Source organism: Canis aureus, chromosome 16, assembly GCF_053574225.1.
Source record: "Canis aureus isolate CA01 chromosome 16, VMU_Caureus_v.1.0, whole genome shotgun sequence".
Lineage (NCBI taxonomy): Eukaryota > Metazoa > Chordata > Mammalia > Carnivora > Canidae > Canis > Canis aureus.
In genome coordinates this window covers 17,762,042-17,789,956 of record NC_135626.1, presented here as the reverse complement: position 1 = coordinate 17,789,956, position 27,915 = coordinate 17,762,042, and the positions used below count along the sequence as shown (strand labels likewise).

Genomic DNA, 27,915 nt, shown 5'->3' with positions numbered 1-27,915 from the left:
CCAATATTTCTAGTTTCTAAAGTATTTTCTACAGCATCACCAATGCAATAGTTGGAGATGTGCAAGGAGCCATGAGAGCACAATGCAGGGTCCCTAAGCCAGTCCAGAGGCCCGGGGAAGAATGAATGAACAAATGACCGCATAGGTATTTCCCTAGGACCCTAATTGTGCAGGGAGCAAAGAAAAGGTGAGGAAGAACTACCAGCCACAGACAGCTGGTCCCTTAAGCCCTTGAATGGCCACCAGCTGGCTAGAGCCTGCCATGACCCGCCCCCCAAGGCAATTCTGTCCCTTGCCAGCCACTGATCCAGACATCACCAACTAATCAAGCAGCAGAAACATCAAGGGTGGCACACTGTGCTCATTGTCAGATCTCTATGTTTGGAATGTTCTCCCCAAGTCGGCAAATATTTGTGAATGTATCAGAACTCATCTCCTGGGTTTTGGTTCTACAAAAAAGGAGGCGCCAACAAATCTTGAGTCACAGGCTGGAGTGATTGGCAGAGGGATTGGGAGAACTTTACTGGGAATAGTTTCTTCCTCTCTCCAAGCTGCTATGGAATTTTATACGGTATCTATCACCAGAAAGAGAGCAGGGTTATAAGCGATAATAAACCTATGATGTGTCAGGGAGATATGCTCTTCTTTTGTGGGGTTGAGAGAGGCTGAGTGACTTGCCCAGAATCACCTAGCCAGTAGAGCTGGGATTTGAACCCCTTCCTCAAAGCCCTCCTCACCCACTGCGACCTCCTGCTTCTCACAGCAGCTGTGATATTGCAGTAACATATCCTTTCCTTGGGGCTCTTGGGGGAGCCCATGATTCTCCTACACTACTCACCAAATGCCCTGAACTTCCAGGGAGAACTGGTCATACCCTTTAGGGTATTATAGGCATAGTGCCTTAGGCCTGTGAGATCTCCAAGGTCCTGAAACAATATAGTAACAACCCCAAAAGATTTACTGGCCCCCCCAAATTTAAAATAAAACTGCAAAATTAAGACAAATATTTAATAAAATAGCGGCAGAGAGATTCATGTCCACTAGTCAGCCATAACTGAATTCAGCCCTTACATGTCTATATAAATATAAGATTCCTGAGAACACAGTAAAACTTTTTTCTTCCTTCCTTCCTTCCTTCCTTCCTTCCTTCCTTCCTTCCTTCCTTCCTTCCTTTTTCTTTCTTTCTTTCTTTCTTTCTTTCTTTCTTTCTTTCTTTCTTTCTTTCTTTCTTTCTTTCTTTCTTTCTTTCTTTCTTTCTTTTCTTTCTCCTAATAAAATTCAGAATTTTTATAGTCCTTTCACATTTTTTTTCCTTTCACATTTTTTAACAACAAAACCATATATCCTGGCTGGGAAGTGAGGTCTGTTTTGATGTGTTGGCTTTGATGTGGGGCCCAAGGAAGGTCCCAGGACAGCTCCAGGAACTCGGATAAGCGTAGGGGACTAGTGCTCACACCGAGAACGGGCGAACCGGCGGGCCTCACCTTGCAGCTGTTCTGAGATCAAGACCAGCGCAGCCGAGGTCTGCAGCCGCTACCCAGCCTTGCCTGCAGCAGCAGGGCCTCTTTGGATTTCTGTTTCCCTGGTTTAAACAAAAGCCGTGGGGGGAGGCCTGCCCAGCTGGCTGAGCCACCAAAGCTCTGGGGATCAGGGGGAACAAAAGCAGAGGGAAAGCAGAGTGCTGACAGGGCCAGAGGCCATCGGCCAGAGGGCTATAAAGAGCAGGGCCGCAGAGGAAGGTGGCACCAGATGGAGACCCAGACTGTGCAGCAGGAGCTGGGTGAGTAAGGCCCAGCGGGTGCCCTGGCCCTTCCGATCCTTCCCCAATGGAGACACTCCCAGGAGGGGGCCCAGGGCTCCTGCCCTGAGGTCCAAGCATCCTGGCCTGACTGGAGGAGAGAGACAACTCTGGGGGGGAGCAGTCTTCGCTCACTGCCCCAAGAGGAGTCATTTATATGGCCGCAAACACTGGCCCAGCGATCATGGCTGAGAGGGTGTGTGGGGCTCCAAGAAGTAAGCTGGCTCCTAGGGCATCAGGAGGAGGGATGGGGGGCAGGAGCTGGGAAAGGCTTCATCAGAGGGGCAGAATGGAAAGCTGTGTCAGAGATCATGTGCATCGGCTCTTGGGGCTGATACCAGCCAGAAAGAAGGGCTACTGTGGTTGAGCCACGGAAGCTGCCTTTCTTCTCCTCTCCTTCCCTCCCTCTGATCCTTCCTTCTTTTCCTCTTGCTACCACTTTTTCTGTCTACCTAAACTCCAGGAGCCTCAATATCCTTGTAAAATGGGGATAATGACAATACTAACCTCACAGGCTTGGGGTGTGAAGATGACATATATTAATGCATATCAAGCGTCTAGAGCAGGGCTTGGCGTCCAGTGAGGATGTCATTGGCTATCATCATCCCCATTTCTCGCTCACTTGCTTTCAGTAAGACTTCTTCAATGCCACTCATCCTCCCCTCAACCCCCTGCTTCCCAGACGGCTCAGCCCAGTGCCATAATCGTCAGCCAGGAGACCCAGGCCTTGCCACAGAGATGTTCACTTGGGACACCTTCCATGGAGAGACAGATTGGGACTCTGATGAGTGCTAGAAGTCAGGAAAGAAAGTGAGTCAGCGCAGGCTGGAAAAGCAACAAAGTCTCTCTGAGGAGGCAAGACCAAGGCTGGGCGAGTCTAGAAGACAGACCTGGGAAGGAATGGTGGCAGGGTCCTGCAGTGCCGGGTGGCTTGGGGCTGTAAGGAGCCAGGTGGAAGAGGACCACACGCTGTGTATGGACTGGATGGTAGCCAAGGAGTTTACACTGGTAGGCGAGGCTGAGGCAGTGCTGCAACCCGTAGGGGGTACCTGGAAGCAGGCAAGAGGGTGACAGTCACACAAGCCAAGAGGTCCCATGGCCTGTTGGCACCTTCCCTGAATTATTGCTTCTAATCCCCTCCATCACTGCTTGTGGAAGCTCAACCAATGGGAAAAAAAATGGAGGCTCCGCAAGTGAGAGGCAAAGCAGGGACCCCAGTAAAAGTCTATCTACCGGACTTAAACCATCTTTTCCTTTCTTCTGTGCTGTCACCTCAACCTCCAGCCCAGAGGCCATGTCACTGATATGTGTTTTGTCTTCCAGAAACCCTTCCAACCACCAAGATGGCTCAAACTAACCCCATGCCGGGGTCCGCGGGGCCATGGAAGGTAAGCTCACCTCCATCACGTGGAATACTGAGCCGTCCCACAGGGCAGAGCATGAGATATTGCCATAGGGCAGCCCCCAGGGCTGTGCTTTGCATGGGAGAATGACTGGCAAGTAATATACCAGTTTTAGGGCGAGGGTCTACCCAACATCCATATGCTGTCTCAGGAAGGATCTTTCAGGATGCCCCATTTGGACAGAAGGATGACCCTGGAAGCCCATGATGGTGGAAGATGACACCTAGTTTTCTAGGTCACCTCTCCTCCACACTACTAAAATAATCTTAAAACAGAGCAGCCCAGGGGCACCTGGCTGGCTCACTAGGTGGAGCATGCAGCTCGTGATCTTGGGGTTGTGGGTTGGAGCCCCATGTTGAGTGTAGAGATCACTTAAAAATAAAATAATTTTTAAAAAGAATTAAAAAAAAATAGAGCAGTCCGGAGTGGATGATGCTGCCATGGAGAAACTGGAGTCCCAGAAATAAAAAGAGATTTGCTACCAGATCCCAAACAAGGTCTTCTCACTCTCAGCCTGAGGTTGATTGTAACCATTGCCTGAAGTGGCTGATCCTTAGCTTTTCACTATTTTCCTCAACACCCCTACCCTTTTCACTGGGTTAACTCTAAGGACAGCTCACAGCTTTGGGAGTTTGTCCTCTAGCCAGGTTTAAGAGCCAAATTCTAGTTCAAGGTATGAAATGGGTTTATCACAAATCTCCATTTACACCTTGCATTTCTGTATTGAATATGACTGGAGAAGATAATAAATAACCCACAGGAAGTTCTGGGAGTCTCAGAGTCCTTACTTCTGGGCCACATTTATGCAGAAAGTAAGGTGGAATAAGAGTTTATGAGTCCTTGGCCTGTCCACTAGACCAGGCATTGTCCTTGGCAAACAATTCCTATCATAAACCAATCCTTACACTTCATCCCTTGCCTGGACATGTAAACACCACCAACCAGTGGTATAATCCAAACTCCTTCCTATCCTGTCTATACTGGAAGAGACCTTACCAGACATCCTGGGCTACAGACCAAAGTTAAGCTCTTGACCTGGGCCTCTGCTCTTCCTGAAGTACCACATTCAAACTCTGTTTTCCCATTCAATTCCATTCAGATAACCATCTATGATCAGGAGAATTTCCAGGGCAAGAGGATGGAGTTCACCAGCTCCTGCCCAAATGTCTCTGAGCGCAGTTTTGATAATGTCCGGTCTCTCAAGGTGGAATGTGGCGCGTGAGTATGGACCTCAGCAGAACCTTGGGACCCATATTTGTGGTCTCTGGAGACATGGGGCCATAAAGGTGGGGATAGGGAAAAAAGATGTTCCCCCAGATTCTAATCATTTCTGGGAGAAAGGCGTCCATATGGAGGTAGTCTCAAAGGAAATCACTATATGTGTAATTTAGTAACTCAAAGCTAGAAGGAACTGAAGATTCTAGTGGATTGGTAATAGATTTGAGGAGGGGAGCATTAAGGAAATGTAGACCATGGGGTGGGGCAGTGACAGGAATCAGATCTGTGCCCCTAGAGCTCATAGGCTGCTACATAGGATTCTCTCAGAAGAGGCACAGGACCCTTTAGTTTGTCTTGCCGACAGAAAAATAGAGGAAACCCGCAAGCAGCAACCTCTTTCCAGCTAACTCCCTCCTGCAAAGGCACTACCAGCTAGTTTCTCTGTGTAAAAAGGAACTCAACTCTAGGACGTGAGAGCTGTATCAGGTCCCAGTTAGTCATTCAGGAGTTTCTTGTTGATGATTAATTTCTTGGACGAATTAGACTCGTGGTTTGTTTCCTGACTCTTTGGCAGGATAGTTGAAGCCTTTACCACCAAGGAAAGGTCTCTCCCTTAGCCTAAGTGAAGCTGGCATAGCACACAGAGAGGCTTCCGGCTTCCACAAGTTGTGGGCCACTAAACTGAGTTAACCCTTTAAAGGGAGTAAAATACTTTAAGATGTCACTGGTAGCAGAGACTTGGTTGTGAAAAGTGGACCTGAGGTGTTTTAATAAATAAGGAACAGGGATGCCTGGGTAGTTCAGCTATTAAGTGTCTGCCTTCGGCTCAGGGTGTGATCCTGGAGTCCCAGAATCTAGTCCTGCATCGGGCTCCCTGCATGGAGCCTGCTTCTCCCTCTGCCTGTGTCTCTGCCTCTCTCTCTGAGTCTCTCATGAATAAATAAAATCTTTAAAATAAATAAATAAATAAGGAACAGGTGTGTGACAGCAGGAGCTAGAACCCACAAAGTTATCAGGAAACAAAAGACTAGTAATCCATCAGCTGCCTGTCCATCCCTTTGCTTCCTTAGGGAGAAGCCAGTAGGTTTGGCTGGAGCCAAAGCAATAGTCAGTCACTAGATCCTGAACCTAGAGCTCCAAGTAGAGAATAAGGTGACTTGGAGAGAAAGGAAATCTAATTTCAGACTGACTTTGTTCATACGCATTACTCAGGTCAGTGAAGCAGACCCTTTCAGTGGATAATCCCCAAACATTACATTCACAAACCTGCTTCAGGTAGCTGCCAGCTCGTTCCCCGCCTCTTGTGACAAATGTATCACTTTGCATGGCTCTCTTGGAATTGGCTTGATAAGCCGGCTTCTCCCCTGCCTATGTCTCTGCCTTTCTCTGTCTCTCATGAATAAATAAAATCTTAAAAAAAAAAAGGTGCCTCTCCCTGAGGCCATGTAGGCTCTGAACACCACCAACAAACCCCACTGCTTGTCTCTGGCAGCTGGATTGGTTATGAGCATACCAGCTTCTGTGGGCAACAGTTCATCTTGGAGAGAGGAGAGTACCCTCGCTGGGACGCCTGGAGTGGGAGTAACGCCTACCACATTGAGCGCCTCATGTCCTTCCGCCCCATCTGTTCAGCCGTGAGTCTGAATTTTTCACTTCTGTGCACGTGGGGGGATGGTGCAAGAGAGGGTGCGTGTGGATGGACATTTAGTGCTACTTCTCATCAGTTACGTTGAAATGCAGCAGGAAGGATAAAAGAGAGAACATTGGTCCCTCTGTTTCCAAATTTGCCCTTTGATTTTTTCCCTACTAGAAGGTATTTTCATTAAGCTAAAAGATTGGCAGAAGTGTATACTTACGAGGGCAGATCTTCAGTGCAGTAGAACTAGTGAGAGCTAGGTTTGCGTTTTTGTACTACATACAGGTTAGTCTCTGCCTTAATGTTTGCGTAGTATTCATATCCCCTACCAGACTTTAGGTTATTTCCAGCACTGTACACACACATACACACACAGCCTTACTTTTTCTATTAATTTCTGTGATCTTTTCTCACATAAGTGAATATTAACTCCCTTGGTTGGCTGTGTGTTTCTTCCTGCTCTTATTATATTTTCTATGATTTTTGTTGCCCCAAAGTATTATATCAATTATTTGTACATTTTAAATGTTACGGTATTAAATTTGATTGGACAGGATTGAGTATTTTTATCTCCATATCTCCATATTGAAACATTCTTAAAATGTAAACCAAAAGCTTTTTTAATTTGAAAAATGTAGAAATTAAAGAATTAAGATGACAGCCATCAACACGGGTACTAAATGATTTAAAATTTTTTTGCATTACAGAATCATAAGGAGTCAAAGATTACCATCTTTGAGAAGGAAAACTTCATTGGACGCCAATGGGAGATCTGTGATGACTATCCCTCCTTGCAAGCCATGGGTTGGTTCAACAATGAAGTTGGTTCCATGAAGATACAATGTGGGGCGTAAGTACAAAAGACAGGGATGGGGCACATTTCAAAGTAACTCTTGCAAATGTAAACCTTGTATTAATACATCAATGGTTATAGTTTATGAGATTTCATACATTAGTATATTGGTATGGCTGACACATTCTAGTTATTAGTAATTTTCAAATTTTAAGTTGTTGGTACCAACTTCTACTTAAGGTCAGTGTTTCCCCCTCTTAAATATTTCTCTATGGAATTATTTGTTGACTACTCTTTTTTAAAATTTTTTATTTTTTTAAGATTTATTGAGAGCAAGAGAATGCATAAATAGGGGCAGCTGCAAAGGGAGAGGGAGAGAAGATTTCCCACTGAGTGCGGAGCTCCATCTCACAACCCTGAGATCATGACTTGAGCCAAAATCAAGAGTCAGATGCTTAACTTACTGGGCCACCCAGGCGCCCTTTTACATTTTTTTTCATGATCAAAAGTTAATTTTCAACTAGCTATAGCCATATTATGTTCACAAATGGTGCTTGGCACATTTAGAATGGCTGTTGTTTTCTAAACGTAAAAGCATTCCATACCAATTGTGTTGATGAAAGAGACTCAGGTTGTAGGGTACTGACCCCTTTCCTAACTAGCTTTAATAATCTAATGTGCTTTGGATTTTCTAGCTGGGTCTGCTACCAGTATCCTGGATATCGCGGGTATCAATATATCTTGGAATGTGACCATCATGGAGGAGACTATAAACACTGGAGAGAGTGGGGTTCTCATGCCCAGACTTCCCAGATTCAATCAATTCGCCGTATTCAACAGTAGTGGATTGAAAGCTCCAAGTAAGAGGAACCTTGCTAAGCAATCTAGTTTTATGTTAGCTGCTGAAATCCACAATAAATGTCATTAAAAAAAAAAACCACACACACAACTGTGTAGACTGAATGAACTACCACGCTTTTAGTTTTACTTTTTATTCATGAGAAACAGAGAGAGAGACGCAGAGACAAAAGCAGAGGGAGAAGTAGGCTCCATGCAGGGAATTTGATGCAGGACTCAGTCCCAGGACCCCGGGATCATGACCTGAGCCAAAGGCAGATGCTCAACCACTAAGCCACCCAGGCACCCCAGTTTTACTGATTTTTAAAGATTTCATTTATTTGAAAGAGAGCAAAGCATGAAGGGGGGGAGGGGCAGATAGAGAAGGAAAAGCAGGCTTCCTGCTGAGCAGGGGGCCCAACGCAGGACTCAATCTCACTACCCGGAGATCATGACCTGAGCTGAAGGCAATGCCTAACCGACTGAACCACCCACATGCCCATTTTTTTAAGATTTGAAAGAGTGTAAGTGCAGGGGGGTGGGGGAGGGCAGGAGAGAGAAACTTAGGTAGATTCCATGATCAGTGGACTGTCCGGCACACGGCTCTATCTCACAACTCTGAGATCAAGACCCTGAGATCACAATCTTCAAAAACAGTTGGATGCTTAACTGTACCACTCAGGTGCCCTTTTAAGTAGGCTCCAAACCCAGCATGGAGTCCAAAATGGAGCTAGAACTCAGGACTGTGAGATCAAGACCTGAGGCACCCAGGCATCCCACCATACTTTTTTTTTTTTTTTTTTAAGATTTTTATTTATTTATTCATGAGAGACACAGAGAGAGGCAGAGACATAGGCAGAGGGAGAAGTAGGCTCCACGCAGGGAGCCCAATGTGGGACTCGATCCTGGAACTTCAGGATCATGCCCTGAGCTGAAGGCAGACGCTTAACCACTGAGCCACCCAGGTGTCCCCCACCATACTTTATAAATCACACCTATGGGGCTGAGAATTTTTAAAGACAAGCTTCAATAAAACCCCCAATTCCCTTTGTATCCTTGCAAGTCACTCAGCAGGCCAACTGACAATTCTTCCTTAACTCAAAGAACATAAAAGCATATGAAATGTATCAGTCTATATAGTGACAAACAAACACACTTATGGTAAATGTTTTTACATCTCTTCCCCACATTCCCTACTCTAACATGTTGATGTTAGCACTGATTTTTTTCAACTTGTGACAAATCAATGCTATACAAACTTAGGAAGTTTCTCAAATATGCATTGCCATGTATTTCAACATAAAGTCACAAATTCAGAATCTTGGCAACTTAGATCTAGTTGCTTAACTGCTTAGTTTAATTTTGGCTTCCTATTCCAATTGAAGAACATTAAGGATCAATGGGCATTAAGGAATAGGATAGCTGTTCTCACAGGTCATTTTAAAATAAATATGCCAATTCTAAGCATCTGTATGATTTGTTTTAAATCAATGACATATGACCATGGTACACTTAAGACTTAATTTGTACATCCCACAATCTTAGTTTTCAGTATATAACTTTTAAAAGCACACAAAAGATAACACAAACACCTCAGAAACTTTAAAATTTTTTATTCAACAATGTACACTTATTGTCTCTTAATTTGATCTACAAATTTCTCAAGGTTTTTTTTCTGATAAAATAAGTAAATCTGGGTATGGATGTTGAGTGTTTGTAATTTATATTTTTAAAACACTGAACATGGAGTAAGACATCAATAAAGGAAGATCATCATGTAACTGACACTTCCTCAGAATCCATGACATCAGAAACAGCTATGGCAAATACCTAAGCAATTAGCAAAAGGGTAAATTTCTGGCCACTGTTCTTTTATCTAGAAAAGGCCTATCTTTTTGACTGGGCAAAAAAAAAACACTGAAAAAAAATAGTTGGGAGAGGGAAAGAAAAATATCCTCCAACATAATTATAGTCCAATTATCCTTTCCCGCAGATCGAGAAGAGGTAACTCAGCTCCTAAGTGTTGATGCACACAAGACACAGAAATTACTTTGCTCCTTCAATGTTTGTTCTAACACTGAACATAAGTGAACTACTGACAGACGCGGAGAAGTAGCCATGGCCAACTTAAGATGACGCTACTACTCTCCTGCATTTTTTACTTTTTAGGCCAGGCATGATGGGCTACCTTTGCAATCTTGATTACTAGATTTAGTTTTTGACGGTCACTTTCAGAAAGAAGGGTTTTTGCTGTTTTCAAAGTCAACAGAACATACATCAAAAGCACACTTGATGATAGAGAAGTAACCCTCTTCTACACATTGGAAAAAACTTACAAATCAGAAATATTTCTTTTAGATCTAGGAGCATGGGGAAAGTACCATTAATATTATCTTCTACTTAAACTTATTTAGCCTCTTCTCTAAAAGTCCTAAGTAGATTACAAAACAATCTTTTAAAAGATGACTTGACAAACCTGGCCAGTACATCTACACAATTGTTTAAGTACACATACATGTGAAGTAAAGCTATTTAGTACATGCAGACTGCAGCAATTTAACCAAATTCGCCCAACTTCTTCACTTTATTCTAATCCGCTTGGGCAACTTTTAAAAGATACACATTATCTTTAAAATAACCTGTGCTTTGATCTTTAAATAGATGAATGATTATAATCTCGTCATTCATTCAGTAAAACCAAACATATGCTAAAGCAATAAAGGGAAAAGATTATCCTACCTTTAAACCAGGCTTACAACACAGAATTGTCACAGAACTCCATGTGGCAAAGGTCCTTCCCTCATATCTGAGTTACCTCCCATTTCTATTTGATCAAATAAACCAAAGTTTCCACGAGGAAGTGAGAGCATCCAGAAGTTTGTAAAGCTGATAAAACTGCCCTGTTTCAAGAAAAGCCCTTTAATAGATACAAGTCCAGCTCTCATTTAAACTGAAGTTTATTAAAATAGGTGCCAGTTTTCCTCTCTTCTAGTTCTACTGATGAACTAGCCTAGAACTATTACTTTGAGCCATGTTTCTAAAGATGGTAAAGCTAAAAACAGCAAAGTAATAAGGATAGGTCACTTTTGGTAATGACACACAAATTAAATTTTCAAAACATGTGCATAGCTTTATTCATCTACTTAGATCTAACCTTTTCATGGAGCTTCAGCAAAATTCGAGTGTGCAAAATGCATTTCTAAAACGTAATGCAAGCAAAGCTTTTCACATTTACACTGGCAGGAAATACAAAGAAACTAACAAGTCACATTAGGGAGAGTTCAGATCTTTTTTTTTTTTTCTTTTTTTAATGACAAGAATTGCACAGTTCATTATTTTTAGACAATTGTTGCAGACATAAATACTTAAAATTTTCTAAGCCAAGGTGCTTTTACAATATTTTTTTAAGTTGGAAAGAGCCAGTAACTTGGGATCATAGCTCACATAGAATTCCAAATTAAAGTGGACTCCATTATCTCCCTAGATTTTGCAAACAATGCTTTTTATAACACCTTTTTATAACACTAAAGGAGACAGCAAGCTGAAACTTTTTTCAAAGCACACAAGAAATGGTGTCATCACATTACTTGAAGAAGGTGCTGAGGGGGTAGGGTAAGGGAGCGAAGAATCCTCTTACTATTTCCCACTACAGAACAGCCACTAACAGATTAAGAACAAAAAAAGAAACAACAAAAAAAGTAAATTAAATCACTTCCCCAGTTTATAAAATAGTTCCAGTTTGTGACAAGACCTATAACTTTAAACAGAGAGCACCAGTTGGGCGATAGAATGAGCATTTCATACTGCATAAAAATTAGTGAGGTGGTAAGAACCGTCAACTATCCTAGGCATTACTACATGGCCTTTCCAAACTTTTTTAATATACATGCAAGGCACATTGATATAAAAATAGATCTCTGGCCAACAAACATATTAAATAAGCAAATTAAAAATTTGGCTTGGCAATATTGGCAACATCAAAATATAACCAGATAGCTTTGGACCACGTATCTTTCTCATATTCCTCCACCCCATTTGGTGTTTTTTCCTCCATTATTTTGGGTTCAGTCTCCTTCAAGTTTGGGTATGTGCTTGAGAAATGACTTCCTCTTGTCAAGTAGCATTCCTACTAAAGTTTATCTTTGTTAAGTAAAAATACACTAAAGAAGCAGAATAGTTGAGTTTTGATTGATTTGATTATACTAAATCTGACTGGCTCGGGATGGCATTATTTCTCCTCTGTATACAAACAAGAAAGTCCCCAACTTATATAGTAGACAATTGTTTTCTTTCTAAAAGATAAATCAGCAACAAACAAATGATACTTCCTTTAAACCATTCTTCCAAAATCCTCTTTTTGAGGCAGAGAGAGGGAACAGAAACAAAACTAAGATTTAAAAGATTTTCAGTAGTAGAAGACATTTTAAGGCCAAAAAGTGTAATACTAACAATTTTTATTTTCATAAGTTACTGTCCTTCATAGGCCAATACCATAAATAGTTTATTTGTACTGATTCCCTCCTGAAGAAAAATTTTAAATTCATTCACTTTTGTTAGTGGCTGTGCTACCGTAAAGGTATTCAAAGCAACTTATAAAGGTATGGTATATAGTAATGTAAAAAGTGCATCACATTCTTGATTTTCAGTTTCTCATAGCAGCAGCAGGATTAATCCAAGACAGAAAACAGTTGTATTTTCACTCTAAAAATTCCTAATGCAACAATTCCTAATGAAATGTATTCAAGATTATGAAAGGATCCTCCTCTATTGAGGATAAACGAAACAGACTTAATAGACAAACAGGCAAACTAAAGGCATTCATTCATATTTACATATTAAAACCATTTTTGTTAACACCAAATCTTTACATCTAGCAAAAGAAATGTTTAAGAATAAAAGACATTACTAAAGCAGTATCCATTTTTGGAGCCTTTATTTAGCACCTGAGGAAAAAAGGGTAAATGGAAAGCTATGTAATTTACCTCAAGTTGGTTTCTTGGTCTGTAGAATAAAACTTTGATATACAACGAAAGCGAAACTGAATTGGAAAATGTTTGTAGCTATTTTAATAAGGCTGTAGAAAAGGGATACTGCATTGGAATATGTTTGTAGCTATTTTAGTAAGGCTGTAGAAAAGGGATACTGCAGTATTATAAAATGGCTTTAGAACTCTGGACATAAGCAAAATTTTGTGGATAAATAGGGAAGTTTGAATCAGCAATCCCAACACACGTGAGGATGGCTGTTCCATAGGTTTCTATTAACTGCTATTGGACACTCCCAGTAATGCAAAAGCAACACACCATTCATGCTTCACTGGGTGTTTCTATTATGCAGACAACTTAAAATTCTATTTATTCTTAATGAGTAGCAAAACAGTGTGAAATTTAAAACTCAGTAAAGCAGTGCATTTGAGGGGAACCAATGATTTCATTCTTTAAACCAACCCAAGGTGGTCCTGGCTCTCACGCAGCCAAACAGATTTAGGTATATTTAAAAAGAAATATTTTAAGATACTCAAAGCATAAGCCCATCTTTGTCACCATAAAATCCTGGTGCTCTGTTGATTAGCCACATTAATAAAAATAACATCAGTATTAAGAACTAAAGATAACCTATGTATCTGTAAACTCAGAGCAGCTATTAAACATACTTCTAATCTTACTCTCTGCCCCTCCCCTTATTTAAATAAGTATCAATACTCTGGAGAGAAAAGATGAGCAAATCCTATCCTCTTTCAAAATGTAGCAGTTTGATTATGGGTAGGACTATTAAAGGACACTGCCCAATCAGAATCTAATTCAATTAGTACACCATCAACAGATGTGATCATAAAAATTGTCCATAATACATCCTACTATAGTCTTTTGCAGTTAGCATAGGTATACAAGGATCATGTGTCGAGGATATAGCCCAGTGGCATAACTATACTCCTAATCCTTGGAAATGGGACTTTTACATCTACTTCTCTGAAGAAAGCCTTGACAGAATGACTTCCTCCTTACTTACAACTTTAAATCAAAGTCCTCTTCCAGTTTTCCTTGCCTGTGGCCATTGGGTAGGACATAAAATTTCACACTAAATGGCTTTTTGTGTTTAAAAGTTTTCAGAAGATAAACCATTAGATGCCTCCAATTGGGTTAGCAACAAGACTAACAACCAAGTATGAAACTACTGCTGCTATGTAATGTTTTGTAAAGAAACACATTTTGTGTTGTGGACAATATTCATGAGATTTGCTGTATTTCCCTAGAAACTTATTTGAAAAACCAATGCAGCACTTTTTTTTTTCCTTTATCAAGTTTTTGCAATTTTCAATGACTAGGTAAGCAGATGATTAAGGAGAACAGCAAAATTCTAAAATGGAGATAATTTCTCCAGCCATTTATTCCAAGAAAAAAACAAACTGGCACTAACAAATTCCTAATTATTGTCTAACCCCTCCCAGAAAGGAGGAAGGGCTAACTACAGATGCTGTATATATATTTTATGTGAAAGTTCATTTCTAAGAAAGTCAGAGGAAAGGCTATGCAATTAACTTCAGTTCAGCAAGGTGGGGGTGAATAAAGAGAAAGATAAATACACCCTGTCTTTTGTGGGGAAGGGGGAATTATTCAAGACATCTACAAGAGTGGTATGTGACACAGAAGCCTACAATCAAGACAGATTTAAAAAGAAATCTTCACCCATAATTAGTATCTTCATAGCTATTAAAAAAATAGGTCATGATTTCATTCTTAGTGCCATTTTTCAAATACTACCCTTTTAAGGATTAAAACCACCTGACTTTTATTCTGTGTAATGAAAACAAATGGCACAAAATAAATACAAGTTCATTCTCTGAATACTAAGTCTTACACACATTCATTTACTAATTTTTACTATCTCCCTCTGTCCCTCACACATACACACCACACACACACACACACACACACACACACACACACACTCCTTTTTCAGTCTTTATAATGGAGGGATGTTAAAAACCCCCTCTAGACTGTATTTGGTTTATGCTACAGTACTAATACTCTGAGTTGAAGAAAAATTCTTTATACCAAACAATAACACATTAATGTTATTTAAATGTGCTAAATTAATCACAGCTGAAGTTTGTTTAGAAGCTTACACAAAAATAATCAGAAAACAGATCAACTCTTAAGATTTTTTTTAATAAGTGCTCTGTAAGGAATTGTGTGAGGACCTAAGGAGAAAGATTGCGACAAGTAGAGTTAAGTGTTACCAAACAGCATAAAGGAGATTTGTCCCAAAGTCCTGCTTGTACCTAGGCAATTAAGTCCATTAACCCAATGCCCAAAAATACTGACGAATAATATGATGGGGCACTAGGGTTCCCAGAAAGACATTCCTAACTATATACCTCTAACCATATAATCAAGGAAATTTCAGTGGAGAAAATCAAGGTGAAATGTTGCATTGTTTCATTTAGAAGTGAACTCTCAAAAACCTTTGGACAAACAGGTAAGGGATACATTCTCTTTTTGGCTTCTCTAAACATGGAGGCCTGAGGGATATGGAAGGGAAGTAGGAAAAACATATTTCTAAAGATATTTTTAAGTGTTGCTTCTAAATTAAAAAGCCCAATTAGATGGGGGCTGGGGTTTTTTCCTTTTTAAATTTATATTCATTCAACCTCTATGTCACAAACCCAGAAAGTTTCTTGTGAGTTGTGAGACAGAAGAGCTTTTAAATTCCAGGCAAGCAAAATGGACGTTAAAAAAAAAAAGAAGGGGAGGAGGTGAGGGGGAAATCTGGCCCTAAGGCGACAAGTGGTTACACAAGGCAATTGAACACACAGCAGAACTTTAAAACCTATAAAACAAACTGGAGCCTTTTTTGTCCTTTAATCAACCTTATATCTTTTTTTTTAACTTTTTGAAAATTTTTATTAAAAAAAAAAAACACAAAAACACAGACTTCTTTCACTTCAGTATGTGGTATGTTGCATTTTCCAGTTTGTTCAATGCTTTAAAGCTCAAGGATGCCTCTGCTTTCAATTGTACATGGGCCTGAAGCATCCTAGCTTTTGGCAAGCAGGCAGGAGACTCAACAAAAATCAAAATAGGAACAAGGCAGACTAAATGCAGGGCACATCTGTAAACATATTATACATTTGAAAATTACAATATCAGTAAAAGTGATACAGTTTACAGGTGAAATGAAACTATCTGGAACTGGCCTACCACAAGTTTCTGAACCTGGACTGATACAATAAGTTATTATATATATATATTATGTATAAAAAGTTTTGTTTACATCAAATGGAATTGGCAATCCATGCTTATACTTTTAAAATCTAAGCAGGGCAGAAATCCAGACTGAAGATATTTTCTCTACTCTATGTGGAGTCCAATAGCTTCTTTCACAAACTACATGTTAAAAGTCTCAAATAATCAACAAAACAAGAAAACTCATCCATACTACAGTCACTCAAAATTGGACATTTCTTAAGCAAAGGGTTTGAGCAGAAGTAGGTACCCTCTCCTCCAAACACCCCAGGGGATCCAGTCTACTTTTATTAGAAGACTACACCTCTCTATATAAATGCCCTGCTATTTTAACCTGTATTTGACATACATGGATATACTAATTTCTGTGTGTGTGTGTGTGTGTGTGTGTGTGTGAGAGAGAGAGAGAGAGAGAGATGTGATGGGATGTTATGTCAGGCCAGAGAACTTGTTTTTATGCCACTAACATCACTCAATCTTAAACTGGACCCTTAATTTCTGCACACACACAAGAAAATTTATTTTAGCATGCTATATACAAGCTGCAGTGCAACAGGATGGCAATGTGATGATAAGACAGGGCTAATGCTCCTCTCTGCCCAAAAGAAAATTTCCAGAATTTCACATTATTTTCCTTAAAAAACCCATTTTGCTCTAGTAATAAAATATATTTATTAAGATATAATTAGAAGCTAATAAGCTCAGAAGTATAGTTTGCATGAAAACACACCTTCTATAGGTAGGGTTTATTACCTCCTCCTCACTGGCTAAAAACATGAAAAGTTTTATAATTTTCATGGAAATTTTTCTTCCCCTTTTAGAATTTTCTGAAAACTAAAAGAATTTACAGAAAGGTACAGAAGTTTCTCTTTAGATGTTCAATGAAAAACAAGGAAAACAGCACATTTAGTGTTAGTGACAGAGAGCAAGTCTGGAGCACCTACAGTTGAAAAGCAGAATATATTTTTGCTCCCACTTATACAATTACATTAAAATATGGGCAAAGGAATATTTTTTCATATTAAATATCTAAAGCCAATTGTTTGTTCTGTAACTTTTCTTCAAATGACATTCATGGATTCTTCACTTGTTAAAGTCCATGTAACCAAAGCCAAGTGAACTATGTACCATCAACTATTCCAGAATTATAGAACTTCAATGCCCTCCCCTAAGCCCACCCCACAAAAAATAAAAGGAAAAGAAAGAAAGAATTTCCCCAACACCCCACAGAGGCTGCTTAACTCCTGGCAAGACATGCAAATCATATTCGCTAAAAAAATACACCCCTGCAAACTTCAAGGCATTTATCCAGCATTCTCGCAGGGCTCAAAGTATAACCAAAAGATCAAGGGAGGAGTGGGGGGAAAATGTTGAATCATTCTGGGTTCCCCGTGATTAGTGTATCACTTTAGTCACAGAACAAGATACAGATCTTTTAAAAGTGGATTTGCCTTTCCAGTGGGTCATTTCTTGCCCAAGTTGATGACAGCAGGAACTTTAGAACCACGCTTGTTAATAAGTCTGTATTCATTAATCACTTGCATTCACACTTAAAAACAAAAATTAACAAAAGAAAAAAGAAAAAAAAAAAAAAACTATTCAGTACCGGAGATTAAATAACCATGTGTAGTCTCTTGAAATAAATTTGATTCCTTAAGAAGTCTAATTACTTTCAGTTGCCTTTTTTTTTAAATAACTATATATATATATGTATATATATATATTTGTATATATTATCCTGTGATTCTACTTATGGTTCCTCTGCTGCGTTGAAGATCTAGGAGCATAAAAGCCTTGTGTCCCCCATGAACGGTGGCTCTAATGCTGCAGAAAGGTTACAAATAGGCAGTCTGGTCCTTCATTGATCTGGACTATCCATGGCTTCATTGTAAGTGATTATCCTTTTGGGATCTGGGGAGAAGGTTAAAAAATACATAAATAAAACTGAGATCTGAAATGCCAAAATGCCCATATTCCAAATAACAAATCTTAAATAACCATCATCATTTTAGTTGGCTCCTTTTATATAAACACAAATTAAAGACCACTTCTTTGGGGCGCCTGGGTGGCTCAGTTAGTTAAGTGTCAGGTTCTACCTAACTCAATTTTGTCTCAGGTCATGTCAGGGTTGAAATCAAGCCCTGCATTGGGCTCCATGTTGGGCTCTGTAATGGGTGTGAAGCATGCTTAGGATTCTCTCTCTCTTCCTCTGTCCTCTACCCCTAAAAAATTAAAAAATAAAGACTTCTTTGTATTAATACATAAATGATCTACTTTTCCACAACCCAATAGTTTGACATCCCAAAGGATTTCCAGAACAGGGTTCTCTAGCCAGTGAGGGCTTCAACTCCTATGGATTAGAAAGGGGTTGAGTTCAGTTGACAAGTGACAAGGGTTTATGTGTTTCTCCCAATTATAAAAGCCTTATTAAATTGTCAATAATTCAATACTAAAACAAATACTTGGATTTTTTTTTTTTGTTCTTTTCAATAAAATGAAGTCAAAATTTAATTTAACCTGTGTGGAATGTCTAGTAAGGAACTGTTCAAGTGACATCTAGCACCAAACACTTCAGGTTAAGTTTGGCCAGAACTGGAAGTTCAGTCCTAATCATGACATATTTCTTCCTTCCTCCAAATTTCCCATTTCTCAGCAACATGTATAAATAAAGATTCCAATGTTACTCTAAATCCCAATTATTTAGCTATATGCTTCCTTCTTCAAGAGAGGCAGTAATTTTATTATGTACCATTTCTACCTATCATAAGAACTTAAAAAAAAAAACACATGCTTTTAATAAAAAATAGGAAACTAATAAAACTTGTCACTTAATGGAAAAGTATAAAGGCCTAAAAATAGTAATAAAGATCTCAAGCTCACCTCAGCCTGAGTCAATCTAATTTAGTGCAGAGATAATATCCTTTCTAGGACTACAATAGCCACCCTATAACAACCTGCTATGAAGATAATGCTCATTCTAAATAGTTAATAACCATTTTACAGTAAATATAGGGATGTCTACTTTTGCAGATATTATTTTCTAGTCTACCTTTTTTTCATTTTCCTTTGAATAAGGCACACAGAAAGAAACTCAAAATAAGATCTTGCTAGTTACCTTCAGACCACAGCTGTGTTGGACAAGTAAGACCTGCCCTAAGTACAAGGGAGATGGAAGGAGGAGCAATGCTGGGAAATCAGGGAAACCTACTTTTAAAAAAAAAAAAAGATTTTATTTTTAAAGTAATCTCTATACCCTATGTGGGGCTCTAATTCACAACCCCGATCAAGAGTCTCCTGTTCTTCCAAGTGAGCCAGCCAGGCGCCCCCAAGGAAACCTACATTTAATTTTGCCACTTGCTAGCTACATAGTGAGCTCACTTGTATTAGCTAGCAAAGTGGATGGAAATGGATGCAATTCAGTCAGGATTCTAAAAGCCCAATTCTATTAGTGACTATTTCTCGAGACTGACACTTAACTTTATTTCGGGTATTCCACAGCTACTGCATTTTAATATATTTGGAAAAGCACACAATAATGAGGATAAGCAATGTAAATTTTTTGAAAATTCTTAACAATTCAGATGTGGATCATTCAGTCCCTCCGCCTTCCTACTATTCATGTCTTATACATGTGGTTCGTGAAGGAAGCTACTTTGCTCTTTAGATTTTTAACCATCTATTACTTTGAAGCACAAATGAGGCTAGTCTAAAACAGCTAATAATAATAAAAAAAAAAGCTAATATTTTTCTGAACTATTTCAGTTCAGGCTACCACTTGTCTACCACAAATAAGATAAAGACTGACTATAAGTGGAAACATTTATGCTGGTTTCCTATATTAAAAGTATTTATGTTCTGTCTTACTTTCATCATCAGAGGGGAAAAAATTCATGTTCTTCACCTAGAAGATGAAGACTATTTTCATATACTCTTTTCACTTACAGTGTTATTACTCCATCCTTAGCAATCCTGGTATAGCAGCCATGTCTTTTAACTGCATTTATTAAATAATTCAAAATACAAAGCCTAGTCACTTAGTGAAATAACACTAGATTATTCCCACCCAAACATACACTAGTCATTAGTACTAACATTTTAGGTAACCTAACCATTCTTACCTTGCTTCTGCAAATTCCAAACAGATTCCATTTCTGCAAAGGAAAAAAAAAAAAATTTATATGCTAAGTTTTACAGAGCAAAATTTAAAGCTACACTTTTCACTTTAAACCTAAAAAAATCGGGCAGGCCCGGTGGCTCAGCAGTTTAGCGCCGCCTTCAGCCCAGGGCCTGATCCTGGAGACCCGGAATCGAGTCCCATGTCGGGCTCCCTGCATGGGGCCTGCTTCTCCCTCTGCCTGTGTCTCTGTACCTCTCTCTCTGTCTCTCATGAATAAATAAATAAAACCTTTAAAAAAAAAAAAAAAAAGAAAAACCTAAAAAATCTAGACTGGTTATTGCTGGCCTGAAGGTAGGGTTGAAACAGCACAGTTCTACTAAATCTTAGATAAAGATTGAGTGGTGACTCTTAATTAATCTCTTGGAATTCTTAAGAAATGTCTTTCAGATTGCCTTAAATTGGTTATACAAAGTCAATTATTATCTGAAATCAAACTACCAGGAGAGCAATTCTGTCTATTAAAATAGCAAAGATATGCTGAAGCATGCTATAGATTAAATATTTCTTGTAACAGCTCATTGTTATTAAAAACATTTTAATAGTATTTTTTGGCAACCCATCATAACCCATGGGTTATAACCCTAAATTTTCTGAATGAAGCATTCAAATTTGATTAAGCATGATGCTTAAAATGCCTTATTAAAATTTTACTTAACTCTTTGCTATAGGCAAGTGGTTCTGTTCTTCAAACTACACCTACTCTTTATTTTTAATCCATAAGGTCAAAATGCCAATCCATACCCATTTATTAGTAAACACGATTCTCATTTGCTCCAATTCCATTCAAATGTGATCCTAATGTGCTTACTTTGATATCTTACAGTAAAGAAAATATGTGCAAGACCAAACTATAGTGACATACAGAGAAAAGGCAAAAAAAATTCTATCTGGAAGCATTCCAGAAAGCTGTACAGAGGGCTTATTTGAAGGTTTGATGAATAAGACAGTAGATGACCACCATACCACAAGAACCAAAGAACAGGAAATAGGAACTACAATACCTTGAAAGGAAATACCCACTAGGTTTACAATGTAAACAAAGACTACACAGTAACAGGAATGAACTATAACTAGGACTGAGAGTAAGTACTCTTCCCATGGCCATCCAACTGCCATTCTGAAAAGACAAAAAAGTACCTTTATTCTGTATAACTGGATTTTGTGTAACTGTATTTCATATAGTTTACCAGCAGCTAATTCTAATTAAAAAGTAAGTAAAACTAGAGCTCATGAAGATAGGATATATCTGGACGTGGGTTACAGTTAAAGTACAACATAATCTCTCCCTAGGCCTAATAGTATATAAATCCCAAATTATTACTTTATTGTTTGTGGTTGGAGGTAGAGAATGGTAGGTAGATCACATTCTCCCTACTCTCCTCTATTTCCAACAAATTCACTCCTAAAAGTGATGCCTGGGTGGCTCAGTGGTTTGAGCATCTGCCTTTGGCTCAGGGCATGATCCTGGGGTCGAATCCCATATCAGGCTCCCTACACGGAGCCTGCTTCTCTCTCTGCCTCTCACTATGTCTCTCATGAAAAATAAATAAAATCTTAAAAAAGAAAAATTCACTCCTAAAAAACTTTTAAGTTTTGAAAATTTATCAGATTTGGATGTTTGGAACAATAAATAGGTTAATTATTCAAAATAATCAAAGTAATTATCCAGATAAAATTGCATTCAAGTTAGCACAACAATTGCCTGATTAAACAAAGACTGAGAAATAATATACTAGCTGTCACTTGGTCTAAGAGCTTAGATGGATGCCACCTATGGGCTTTAAATCACTGGATACCCAAAGAATGGCAGGAAAACCCATCTCCTAGGTCTAAGCAGGGGAGAGAATTATGATCAATCTAATCTGGGAAAAAGAATAAATATCGGGAAGGCTATTCTACCCATGACACTCGTATCTATCACTCTAATATAATTTCTAATTCTATTAGTTTCAGACAATTAGGAATAGTTGAAATGGTCATTAGAGCTGTTATCCTATACATGTCTGTACCTCAGAATGGCTTATGTGAAGAAGTCCAAAGGTAAGGCTTTCCTTAGTTGAACGGACTTCAAAAATTTTAATCCAACACATTTTTTTCTTTTAGCGAAGTAGAGAACTCACATTTTGCAACAAATAAATTCCTGAAGTCTGTATTACTTGATGCCCCATTATTGTTAAGTCTACTTAATAGTAAAGATAAATGTATATTTAGTTGTATGTTGAGAAAAACAAAACTTTTAATTTTGGCCCATTGATGCTATAACATTTCCTTTTGTTGTCCCCCACAAACTGTTGTCAACCTGCCTCTTTCCCCTCCCTTTTTGGCAGGAGAGACGGGAGGGAGGACTATACGGAAGAGTCACTGTAAAAACTATAGTACTTTAAAAGCAAATAAACACATTTTAAAGACAAAAGTAACTATTTGCAACCACTCAGTGTCCTTTCCTTAGCTTAATCCAGAACATTCAGCTTTAGATTTTAAACACAAAGATTTTTTTTTTAAACACAAAGATTTTAAATGATTTCTGGTAACAAAGTTTTATTACACTCAAATAAGGGCTCTGGAGTAGTAAATTTGATTATGTTTTTTGAGGAGGGGAAAGGGATGTAGGACCTGGCTAAAAAATTAGCCATGAGCCAACCCAACTTCTAGCCAAGAAATGAATCAGCATGATCTGAAGTGCTGAAAAGAAAAATGAATGCAACTCTCATTCCAGTTGTTTAACATTAAATACTTCTGTTACTAGTAAAAACCTGATGTCTTTTTTTTTTTTTTTTAAAGATTTTATTTATTTATTCATGAGAGACTCAGAGAAAGAAGCACAGACACAGGCAGAGGGAGAAGCAGGCTCCATTCAGGGAGCCCGACGTGGGACTCGATCCCAGGTCTCCAGGATCACACCCTTGGCTGAAGGCAGCGCTAAACCACTGAGCCACCCGGGTTGCCCAACAACCTGATGCCCTTAATTAGAATTTCAAGTTACCTTGAAACTCAACTGAAGATCAGAAAGGGAAAATAAGTATTATTTGGATGATTACATGCTATGCCTAAACAACCATAAGACTAAAAAGAAGCTATTGATAGAGAATATAGAAGAAATTAGCACTCTTTTAAGTTCCAGAAGTCTCCATCAAGATTCTAAATACAAAACCAGTTACTTTGTGTAATTGTTTTAACTACACAAGAGAAGCAGAACAAAATAAGGCACATTCAACTATACAAACTCAAAATATAGTAATTAATCTTTCTACTTTTTTTTAAAGACAATGATTTTATTTTATTTTATTTATTTTATTTTATTTTTAATTTTTATTTATTTATGATAGTCACAGAGAGAGAGAGAGAGAGGCAGAGACATAGGCAGAGGGAGAAGCAGGCTCCATGCACCGGGAGCCTGATGTGGGATTCGATCCCAGGTCTCCAGGATCGCGCCCTGGGCCAAAGGCAGGCGCCAAACTGCTGCGCCACCCAGGGATCCCAATCTTTCTACTTTTAATACTGCCCTTGCCCCCCACCACAAGGTCTTTTACTTCCAGTTCTTTTTAGAGTTGGATCCCAGCACCCAATTACTCAAGTAGTTATTGAGAAATGGCCACAGGACCAAATTTGCTAACATAAGTGAAGGTTTCTGCTTTTAAAATATACCAGAGTAAAAAAAAAAAAAAAAAAAGCATACATACACCAGAGTAGGCAATTGTTAAAATTCTGTAATTTAGACTGCCACCACCCAAATTTTAAAATATAAAAAATTTCAAATAGTTATGGCACCTCATCAGTAAATAAAATTAAACATTTAATTTTCTAAAGCAGACTTCCTATGTAGCTCCCTTTCACAATGCTCCCTGTAGATGTCCAATTACCTACAAGATCTAAATTCCAAGTGGATTAAAAACTACTATTTAGGGGTGCTGGGGTGGCTCCCCAGCATGATCTCCAGGTCCAGGGATGGAGCCCAGAGTTAGGGTTCCTGCTCAGTGAGGAATCTGCTTCTCCCTCCCCCTGTTCATGCACACACCCCTGCAATCCCATCCTCAAATAAAAAGTCTTAAAAAAAAAAAAAGTACTAGTTAGGGGCTAGAGATACAGATGTGAAACCAGAAAGGCTCTGCTTCTGCAAGCTTAGTAGAAGAAACAGCTTTTCTAGATAGAAGCATCAGCATGAACAAAGCTTGATGCTATTAAAGTATGAGGTATGATAAGCAGAGGTCGATAAACTGTTATCTACCCATTGCCTGTTTTTACAAATCAAGTTTTCTTTGAACAGAGCCATACCCATTTTCTATTATTACCCTTAGCTGTTTTTGTGTATAAGGCAGAATCAAGTAACTAGAATTGCAAGGAGAGACCAACCCTATGGCTCACAAACCCTAAAATATTTACTATCTGGGCATTCATATGAAAAGTTTACTGCCCTATGCTTTGGTGGTCACAATTAATTTACTAAGGCTGGATGTCACTAAGACAAAAAGATTTAGACGAAGCATACTATTCAGGGAACAGAGCTAAAAGTCACCAAGAAGGAAAGAAAGATTTACACAAATATAAATGCTACTCTGCTATTCGGAGGACAGCACAAAGGCGCAAAGTTTACTATTTAAATCAAATAGGTAAAGGGGAGCAACTGAAAATATCTGAGATTATTGTACTCAATGTTAGTAATGATTGAGGTAACTGAAGAGTATGGATGAAGTGATAATATAGTAGTCTCCTCCCCCCTTATCTTCAGTAGATAGGTTCTAACACCCACCCACATACAGTGGATGCCTACAACTACAAATAGTTACCAAACCCTACGTATACTTCTCCCTATACATACATGCCTATGACAAGGCTTAATTTATAAATTAGGCACAGTAAGAGATTAACAATAAAATAGAACCATTATAACAGTGTAAAAAAAAGTTATTTGAGTGTGGTATCTCTCAAATATCTTAATTATACTGTACTTACCATTCTTCTTGTGATGAGATGAAAAAATGCCCACACGATGAGATGATGGGAGATGAATGACAATAGGCAGTGACATAGCATTAGGCTACTACTGACCTTCTGACAATTCAAAAGGATCATCTGCTTCCAGACTGCAGCTAACCGCGGATGTATGTATTTCAGGCAACTGAAACCACGGAAAGCAAAACCACGGAAAAGGTAGGACTACTATACAGAGAAAGAGCCCAGTAAATGTTACTGCAAAAGTGAAGAAATTAGGACAGTTGTATTACAGATAAAAGGAAAACTGAGTATGTTAGGGATAGGATCCATAACCTAACAATTAGGGTTTGGGAAAAAAATGAATTCAGTTTTATATCCGAAGAATTAGTGATATTGAATATACAAAAAAAAAAAAAAAAAAGAACAGAAAAGAAAAGAAAAAAAAAGGGCAAGAAAGGGAGTAGTCAAGAAAATGCAAATTAGAGAATATAGGGAGGGAGCGTTCAATTACTGCAATTCTTACAGTTAAGACATTTTAAACTTTCTAGTCACCCTCTTTTTCTCCACCCAGATGTCACTGCCTGGTTCAACCAGTGGTACCTTACAAACATTTCTGCAGTGTAATCTTTTAACAGGCCTCTCTTGCCCTTAATTAGGCCTCACTTTCTACCTTCTACACCATAGCTATCATTCTCTCCCCCTATAAATATAAGCCTGAAAGGGACCAAAACATTTCAGTAGATTCTGTCTACAGGGAGACTAGATCTGTTTATCTCGTATAACACGTCTAGCATTTGACACAGCTGTATATCAAAAATAAATTAGATGACTAAATTAAAGATTATTTTAACTTGCACCACTCACCTTCCTTGAATCACTTTGAATGACTAGCATGTTCAAATACTATTCCATTTCCTCCACCCAAAATAGTTAGGACTTTCCTTGTACAACAAATAAGCCAATTTCCACTTCTCTTTCGAATCCTGACTAGCCTTCCCTGACTGGCCCCCACCTCTCACTTATGGGTTTCTCTATGTTCCAAATGCATTTCATACATTTTTCTACAGAGCCATCACACTAGTCATATATTTCCTTTTATGTATGTTTCCCTATTAGACTGAATTCCTTAATGACATGAATCCTCTTTTCATCTGCTTATCACAATTGCTTTGCACAGAGCTTGGTGTAATATGTAAATATTTGAACAAATTACTACTCCTAAATCAGTCAGGAAGTAATAATATAACAAAGTAGTACTAAGCCCTTTTCAAATTGATAATCAACCCTTTTTGACCTGTAAAAACAGCAATTGCATATGGTCCAACCAAAAATTCAGCATTTAATTCTTCAAAGAAAAAGACTAAAGCTAAGAGGGTCAGGGATCCCTGGGTGGCGCAGCGGTTTGGCGCCTGCCTTTGGCCCAGGGCGCGATCCTGGAGATCCGGGATCGAATCCCACATCAGGCTCCCGGTGCATGGAGCCTGCTTCTCCCTCTGCCTGTGTCTCTGCCTCTCTCTCTCTCACTGTGTGCCTATCATGAATAAAAATAAATAAAAAAAAAAAAAAAAAAAAAAAAAGCTAAGAGGGTTAAAACCAACTTGAAGCTCATTCTTTTTTACTTTTAAAATTGAATACTGTCCCAGTTTAACATAACATTTAAGGGGCACCTGGGTGGCTCAGTTGGTTATGCATCTGAATCTTTTTAAAAAAAATATTTTATTTACTTATTTATGAGAGACACAGAAAGAGGCAGAGGGAGAAGCAGGCTCCCTGAGGGGAGCTGGATGTAGGACTCAATCTCAGGACCCTGGATCATGACCTGAGCTGAAGGCAGAGGCTCAACCACTTAGCCACCCAGGTGCCCCAAGCATCTGAATCTTGATTTTAGCTCAGGTCATGATCTCAGGGTTGTGAGATGGGGCCCCACTTTAGGCTTCCTGCTGGGTGAGAAGCCTGCCTAACTAAGATTCTCTCTCCTCTTCTCCACCCCACGGCCCGCATTGTCTCTCTCTCAAAAAATAACACTTAAAAAATTTTTTTTTAGCATTTTAAAAAGCACGTTTCAGGGCACCTGCATTGCTCAGTTGGTTGGGAGCCCAACTTGATTTCAGCTTAGGTCATGATCTTGGGGTCAAAGGATTGAGCTCTGAGTCAGACTGTGTTGATAAGAGTATCCTTGAGATTCTATTCTGTCTCCCTCTCCCTTTGCCCCCATACATGCACTCTCGCCCTCCCTCTCTCTAAATAAGTTTTTAAAAATCTAAAAAAACAAACATTAAGCATATCTCTCCCCAAAAGAGGAAATAAATCAAACAGAAGGCCAAACAAGAGGAGTCCCACAACTGAGAATCCCCAGATCAATTCACCACTGATCTTGCCTCCTAATCCATTACCAAGCCATTACTGGGTACCTCATCATCATGTTTTGCTGTTCTGATTTTCCTTTCCCAACCAGTCCTCTGTGCCTCCCTATTCTTTTGCAAAGAAGGCAGTCAGAATCTCTCTCCATGATATTTTCCATTTTAACTACACCCATAGAGTTAACATTGTATTTTCTTTAAAAAAAATTTTTTTTTAGGGGCATCTGTCTGACTCAGTCAGTGGAGTGTACGACTCTTGGCTTCAGGGTTTTGAGTTCGAGCCCCACATTCAGGGTGTGCTGGAACTCACAACCTGAGACTGACTTAGAGTTGCATACTCTACTGACTGAGCCAGCCAGGCACCCCAATAACAGCTTATGTTCAAGTAAACTTGACTGAAATAGTTAGAAATCATCACCTTTTCAGATGCTTAATTCTTCATTGCATCAATTTTAACTTTATATTCCCAATTTGGAGCTACACCAAACCAGACTAAATAGAACTGTCTGAACTAC

At 39.0% G+C, this 27,915-nt stretch overlaps 2 protein-coding genes across 3 annotated transcripts in view; one reads left to right on the top strand and one right to left on the bottom strand.

The window, feature by feature from the left end:
* Window positions 1-1,749: 1,749 nt before the first annotated feature.
* Window positions 1,750-7,785, top strand: CRYBA1 (crystallin beta A1). Its single transcript, XM_077850495.1, has 6 exons — window positions 1,750-1,780; window positions 3,122-3,186; window positions 4,301-4,419; window positions 5,912-6,053; window positions 6,763-6,905; window positions 7,544-7,785. The coding sequence occupies exons 1-6, from the start codon at window positions 1,750-1,752 to the stop codon at window positions 7,689-7,691; spliced, it is 648 nt and encodes a 215-aa protein (XP_077706621.1). The 3' UTR covers window positions 7,692-7,785.
* Window positions 7,786-9,281: 1,496 nt separating this feature from the next.
* The window catches only part of NUFIP2 (nuclear FMR1 interacting protein 2), a 31,788-nt gene continuing 13,154 nt past the window's right edge, over window positions 9,282-27,915 (bottom strand). Inside the window, exons 3-5 of one of the 2 annotated variants that reach the window (XM_077851936.1) lie at window positions 20,050-20,082; window positions 19,047-19,138; window positions 9,282-17,842 (exon numbers count right to left, since the gene is read on the bottom strand). In XM_077851936.1, the coding sequence (XP_077708062.1) occupies window positions 17,828-17,842; window positions 19,047-19,138; window positions 20,050-20,082 (140 nt within the window). In that variant the 3' untranslated portion in view covers window positions 9,282-17,827. The remainder of the gene's footprint in view (window positions 17,843-19,046; window positions 19,139-20,049; window positions 20,083-27,915) is intronic. The other variant, XM_077851937.1, reaches the window with a different exon arrangement.